The 7,934-nt window shown below is 44.8% G+C and overlaps 1 protein-coding gene across 1 annotated transcript; it reads right to left on the reverse strand.

The window, feature by feature from the left end:
• Nucleotides 1-210: 210 nt before the first annotated feature.
• Nucleotides 211-7,017, reverse strand: gng13.S (guanine nucleotide binding protein (G protein), gamma 13 S homeolog; the record flags this gene model as incomplete). The annotated part of the gene is given in 3 exon segments (NM_001086660.1): nt 211-1,390; nt 6,338-6,474; nt 6,914-7,017. Coding segments are annotated over 2 exon segments (204 nt in total). The 3' UTR covers nt 211-1,284.
• Nucleotides 7,018-7,934: the final 917 nt, after the last annotated feature.

Here is a 7,934-nt window from a genome sequence, read left to right on the forward strand (position 1 = left end):
CCTCCCTCCCTCCATGAGCTTTTCCATCTCCAACCTGCTGTGTGATTCAATCATACCTTCCCACGTTTGCCATATTCTCTGTTCTTCCTCCCTTCACTTTTGCTCATTTCCTGGGGCCTCCTATACCTTCCACTATCCCAAATCCCAAGCTATGGATTTCTTTTTCCAATTCCGTTAATGTTTTAACATAATAAGATTAAAAAAGCAACATGGAAGGAACAGTTAAATATATATTTTTTTAGAAAGCATTTTGTATTTCCTTTACATGTTTGAAAAGTAAAATAGGTCTGTGGAAACACAATAGAAAGAACTACATTTAAGAGAAGGGGGAAAAACAAAACATCAAATTCCTTATTAGGGGTGGTCTATAGGGTTAACTGACTTTTAGGGGTAAAAAAGCTACAGAAGAGTTGGAGATTTATCTAGTAAAGTATTGACATCAACCTGAAGAAAGCTTAAAGGGACACTAAAAAACCTCCATTACCCTACTTGATTGCTCCATTGTTGTTACCCACTTGAGCAAAGGGGAGAGTTTATTTACATGCCCTTGCCATAGCAGTACTATTGGTAACATATCGCTTAGAAAACGAGTCTGAGCATGCTTCAAGATGCCTTCATTGGTAACACAACTTAGTTGAGTCTCAGAGAAGGAGAACATTTAGGGGTGGTACTTCGTCTCTTCAACAGATGACGTTTGAGAGCAATTGCTCCAACTGACCATTCCCAAGATAGACTTGATTTAGCCATGTTAGGGTTTAAAGTGTTTGATGAGGGTGGGCTTAGGCTAGGGCTAAAAAGTAGAGTAATGAAGTATTTGTAGTATCCCTCTTAAGCATTACCTAGTGCATAGGCCGGTAAGGTAGCGTCAGTGGGCTTTGCATTTACCCACAATAGACTGGGAATTCTATTCTGCATAGTACGGAACATTGTTCCCCCAAAGCCCCCGTCTTTATTATTGCTGTCATACAAACGTGACAACCGTATGAGCCCCTAATATCCCCCCTCTCACTGCCCCATCGCTTATAATGATAGCTAGAGATTAAATATTAAAGATTCAAGGCCACATTAATCCCCGTTTTTAGTGGCCTAGCAAAGAAAATCCCAGATGATCAAATTATTCCACCCACCTCTCTATTTAATACATTTTGTTTAATAGCCTTGATAATGATGCAGTGTAACCTCTCTGAGCAGCTTCCTATCTATCTCCTAATATTGTATAGATTATAGTACATTCAGAGTACATGGGTAATGGATAATGCTGGGGGGTGGGTGGGGAGGGAGCATTCACAGTATGCTGCATTTGCCTCTTTCCACCCAAGGGTTATTCTTCATCAGCTCCGGATTTAGGAAAGGGTCGTTGGGTACACCGTCCTCAATCCACTTGAGCAGCCTGTTGGAAGAAGACGATTTTGAGTGGGGATTGGAAGCTGCAGCAGGCAGGATAGCATTTATTTCACAGTGGGTATATAATCGCCCTGCACGCAGAAGAGCTTTCCATACTGTACTTGTTGCACTGATGAAATGATCAGCTATGATTCTTGGGTCTCCAGTAGCCCTCAGTTTATCAGCTAGATGTTAACTGATGACCTAATTAAGCACATGGGAGTAATTAACAGACAAGGGTTATACCCTGCCGCTGACACATGTTGGCTTCAATGGTAGAGCTCTATTATAGAGTCACATGAGTGCAGTAAGAGCCTTCTCTGGATCTGCAACTGGAACATACTTGAGTGATTACAGGGCAGCTGCCTAAGCTGTCAAATACAGCAGCCACATGGAAAGACCACAGCAGCCCCATGGAAAGACTACAGAATATACATGGAAATACTACAGCAGACACGGAAAGACTACAGCAGCCACATGGAAAGACTACAGCAGCCACGCGGATAGACTACAGCAGCCCCATGGAAAGACTACAGAAAATACATGGAAATACTACAGCAGACACGGAAATACTACAGCAGCCACATGGAAAGACCACAGAAGCCACATGGAAAGACTACAGCAGCCACACGGAAAGACTACAGAATATACATGGAAATACTACAGCAGACATACGGAAATACTACAGCAGCCACATGGAAAGACTACAGAATATACATGGAAATACTACAGCAGACATACGGAAATACTACAGCAGCCACATGGAAAGACTACAGAATATACATGGAAATACTACAGCAGACATACGGAAATACTACAGCAGCCACATGGAAAGACTACAGCAGCCACATGGAAAGACTACAGCAGCCACATGGAAAGACTACAGAATATACATGGAAATACTACAGCAGCCACATGGAAAGACTACAGCAGCAACATGTAAAGACTACAGAATATACATGGAAAGTCTACAGCAGACATACGGAAATACTACAGCAGCCACATGGAAAGACTACAGCAGCCACATGGAAAGACTACAGAATATACATGGAAATACTACAGCAGACACATGGAAAGACCACAGTTGACCGGAAAAACATCCAATTGGTTTTTGTCCCCAAGACTTAATGCTACTAAACCCTAAAGAAGCTACTGGGGATGCACCAAATCCCAGCTGCATTTGAGTGAATGTGTAACATGCAAAGGCTTAGCCTAACGCTGAATCAAAGCCAGACTGTCATTTGCATATGCAAATCTGAGCATCAATGACACAACGGCATCATTTGTAAACAAATCACTAAGGTTCTGGTGAGCTGATAGAGTCCTACAGGTTGGTAAGAGATTTTGTTTTAGCTGAAACGTTGGATCCCAAATCCTGAGATAATTGCTGGATTTGGCCTAAAACGGTTTGATAAGGGATTGAAAAAGGGGAGGATGGGGTCAAAATGGAATAAATTCTCAGAAGATGTAAAATCCGGGTTCAACTGTAACTGTTCATGGCAGGGACCCCCCTGTAACTTTATACACTCCTATGTACATCACCACCTGCTCATGCTGATTCCTGCTACTATACACCATCTCTCCTACTATACCTGCTATCCCACAGTCACACTCCCTTCCCAGAGACTATTATCCCACTGTTACTATAGGCACCATCTCTCCCTACTATACCTGCTATCCCACAGTCACACTCCCTTCCCAGAGACTATTATCCCACTGTTACTATAGACACCATCTCTCCCTACTATACCTGCTATCCCACAGTCACACTCCCTTCCCAGAGACTATTATCCACTGTTACTATAGGCACCATCTCTCCCTACTATACCTGCTATCCCACAGTCACACTCCCTTCCCAGAGACTATTATCCACTGTTACTATAGGCACCATCTCTCCCTACTATACCTGCTATCCCACAGTCACACTCCCTTCCCAGAGACTATTATCCACTGTTACTATAGGCACCATCTCTCCCTACTATACCTGCTATCCCACAGTCACACTCCCTTCCCAGAGACTGTTATCCCACTGTTACTATAGGCACCATCTCTCCCTACTATACCTGCTATCCCACAGTCACACTCCCTTCCCAGAGACTATTATCCCACTGTTACTATAGACACCATCTCTCCCTACTATACCTGCTATCCCACAGTCACACTCCCTTCCCAGAGACTATTATCCACTGTTACTATAGGCACCATCTCTCCCTACTATACCTGCTATCCCACAGTCACACTCCCTTCCCAGAGACTATTATCCACTGTTACTATAGGCACCATCTCTCCCTACTATACCTGCTATCCCACAGTCACACTCCCTTCCCAGAGACTATTATCCACTGTTACTATAGACACCATCTCTCCCTACTATACCTGCTATCCCACAGTCACACTCCCTTTCCAGAGACTATTATCCCACTGTTACTATAGACACCATCTCTCCCTACTATACCTGCTATCCCACAGTCACACTCCCTTCCAGAGACTATTATCCCACTGTTACTATAGGCACCATCTCTCTCTACTATACCTGCTATCCCACAGTCACACTCCCTTCCCAGAGACTATTATCCACTGTTACTATAGACACCATCTCTCCCTATTATACCTGCTATCCGACAGTCACACTCCCTTCCCAGAGACTATTATCCACTGTTACTATAGGCACCATCTCTCCCTACTATACCTGCTATCCCACAGTCACACTCCCTTCCCAGAGACTATTATCCACTGTTACTATAGACAACATCTCTTCCTACTATACCTGCTATCCCACAGTCACACTCCCTTCCCAGAGACTATTATCCACTGTTACTATAGACACCATCTCTCCCCACTATACCTGCTATCCCACAGTCACACTCCCTTCCCAGAGACTATTATCCACTGTTACTATAGGTACCCTCTCCCCCTACTATACCTGCTATCCCACAGTCACACTCCCTACCCAGAGACTATTATCCCACTGTTACTATAGGCACAATCTCTCCTACTATACCTGCTATCCCACAGTCACACCTCCTTCCCAGAGACTATTATCCACTGTTACTATAGGCACCCTCTCCCCTACTATACCTGCTATCCCACAGTCACACTCCCTTCCCAGAGACTATTATCCACTGTTACTATAGGCACCATCTCTCCCTACTATACCTGCTATACCACAGTCACACTCCCTTCCCAGAGACTATTATCCACTGTTACTATAGGCACCATCTCTCCCTACTATACCTGCTATCCCACAGTCACACTCCCTTCCCAGAGACTATTATCCACTGTTACTATAGACAACATCTCTTCCTACTATACCTGCTATCCCACAGTCACACTCCCTTCCCAGAGACTATTATGTAGAACTGTAGTGTAGATGTGGAACAGATCCAAGGCAGCAGTCAAACTGCAAAAAATCCATTTATTGGGGAGTGTACAACATGTTTCGGGACAAGCCCTTTATCAAGTGATAAAGGGCTTGTCCCGAAACATGTTGTACACTCCCCAATAAATGGATTTTTTGCAGTTTGACTGCTGCCTTGGATCTGTTCCACATCTACACTACAGTTCTACATATTGATTTGGGTTATCGGACACAGGATACCCGTGGACGGGTCTGATCTAAGTATGTGGTGAACTCCTTTCATACTAAATTGTCCAGAGACTATTATCCACTGTTACTATAGGCACCATCTCTCCCCACTATACCTGCTATCCCACAGTCACACTCCCTTCCCAGAGACTATTATCCACTGTTACTATAGGCACCCTCTCCCCCTACTATACCTGCTATCCCACAGTCACACTCCCTACCCAGAGACTATTATCCCACTGTTACTATAGGCACAATCTCTCCTACTATACCTGCTATCCCACAGTCACACTCCCTTCCCAGAGACTATTATCCACTGTTACTATAGGCACCCTCTCCCCCTACTATACCTGCTATACCACAGTCACACTCCCTTCCCAGAGACTATTATCCACTGTTACTATAGGCACCATCTCTCCCTACTATACCTGCTATCCCACAGTCACACTCCCTTCCCAGAGACTATTATCCACTGTTACTATAGACAACATCTCTTCCTACTATACCTGCTATCCCACAGTCACACTCCCTTCCCAGAGACTATTATCCACTGTTACTATAGGCACCATCTCTCCCACTATACCTGCTATCCACAGTCACACTCCCTTCCCAGAGACTATTATCCACTGTTACTATAGGCACCCTCTCCCCCTACTATACCTGCTATCCCACAGTCACACTCCCTACCCAGAGACTATTATCCCACTGTTACTATAGGCACAATCTCTCCTACTATACCTGCTATCCCACAGTCACACTCCCTTCCCAGAGACTATTATCCACTGTTACTATAGGCACCCTCTCCCCCTACTATACCTGCTATCCCACAGTCACACTCCCTTCCCAGAGACTATTATCCACTGTTACTATAGGCACCATCTCTCCCTACTATACCTGCTATCCACAGTCACACTCCCTTCCAGAGGACTATTATCCACTGTTACTATAGACACCATCTCTCCCTACTATACCTGTTATACCACAGTCACACTCCCTTCCCAGAGACTATTATCCACTGTTACTATAGGCACCATCTCTCCCTACTATACCTGCTATCCCACAGTCACACTCCCTTCCCAGAGACTATTATCCACTGTTACTATAGACACCATCTCTCCCTACTATACCTGCTATCCAACAGTCACACTCCCTTCCCAGAGACTATTATCCCACTGTTACTATAGGCACCATCTCTCCCTACTATACCTGCTATCCCACAGTCACACTCCCTTCCCAGAGACTATTATCCCAATGTTACTATAGGCACCATCTCTCCCTACTATACCTGCTATCCCACAGTCACACTCCCTTCCCAGAGACTATTATCCCACTGGTAATTGGCCACCCCAGTGTAGTGCCAGTACTCACTCTGGTATAGCTTTGGAACACATCTCTCTCTTGTAAGCCAGCTGGTACTTCAGACTCTCTACCTCCTTCTTCATCTGTGGAGCATCCATTTCATCCATTGCAGCAGAGTTAAATGGTACAAGCCCTTGGAGAATACACTGTAATACAGGAAAGAAATTCAGCACATGGCACACAACCTGTATTTAAAGCAACATACCCTGGTTGCAATATATTATCTATACAGTACAGTCTATATTGAAATGTAGAGAAACGGAATGCTTTATGGGGGAAAGCTTGCATGAATTGAAAATATTCATCCTCCAGCTGTTGTAGAATTACAACTGCCAGCATCTGTTACAGTTGTAGTGTAACTAGAACTGTATGATGCCGCCTGGACATCTACAATGTAAATAGTGGACCCTCTCTACCTCCTGGGCTGACCCAACAGTTGCTGCTCCTCTTCCTCTATACCAGTTATTAAACTCAAGGCACCATATGTACAAAGCTGGACTAATAGCCTATTGTGCTTCTGGCAATCTCAGCATTACCCGGAGTTGTAGAAACCCAATGAGACAAGAGCTGGCGGCTTTTTCTTACCTGCCGGGGGCCACGAGCCTAATTCCTTACGGTTGTCTCTTGTCTCTGATGCTCCTCTGATTTCTCTTATTTGTACAGACTCCCAGCAAGAGCTTTGGCCTTCAAATCTGCAGAGAGAATTTGATTGTGATTTGAATGTTCCAACGCCGGAGAACTTCTGTGACATAGGGGGGGCTGGGGGGCCACTGCTGAGCCAGTGGCAGATTGAGGCACAAGTAGGGCAGTCGTGGTGGGACGGTGGTCTAAGTGCCTGGGGGGGGGGATGCTAAAGTAGGACAGGAGCAGACTAGAAACATTGATTCACTCATTCACTGCCATGGGCTTTCAGCAGCAATTAAAGGGGATCTAAAGCCAAAAATAAATAGCAGAAATCAGATCTCCAGGTCTATTGTTCCAGTAGTCAAAATCAGCAATGCAGAGCAGACAAGCATCCAGACACAAAAGCCACTACAATTACAAATAACTTCAAAATGCAAATTGGGCTGTCATGCCCCCATCTGCCAGCACCCCTCCCCCCATACACCAAGCTGCCTGCCTGCGGGTGTGTCTGTGCCTTTAATTGAGATGGGACACACTATAACAGATGCTGTCAGGCCGCATTAGCGGAACACCACCTAGAGCACTCAGGAAATGTAAATATGATGGTATTTATTACCGCTCGGGAGGAGCACAATGATTAACCAGACTTATGTTACCGCTGCTTTAATTAAAGGAATATTACACTTTAGTGGCATGTCACCCTGAGAGCTTGAGTGCGAGCAGTGTTATTCTATGCAGGAAATTTCTCCCCCCCCCTTTAATTTCTATAGCAGGCACCTGAACCCTTTTTGTGTACTTGTGGACCAGGCAATTGGTGCTGCTGCCATAGAAATTAATGGTGCTTTGTAGCAGCTAAATGCCCTTCCTTTACCCTTAGATTAATGGTCTCAATTCATGAAACCCCAGTTGATATAGTTGCCCTATGCTCACGGGACTTGTAAAGGGTATAAATGGCTGATTTGTGGCCAGGTACTGTCTGGGA

Source organism: Xenopus laevis, chromosome 9_10S (genome assembly GCF_017654675.1).
Source record: "Xenopus laevis strain J_2021 chromosome 9_10S, Xenopus_laevis_v10.1, whole genome shotgun sequence".
Taxonomy (NCBI): domain Eukaryota; kingdom Metazoa; phylum Chordata; class Amphibia; order Anura; family Pipidae; genus Xenopus; species Xenopus laevis.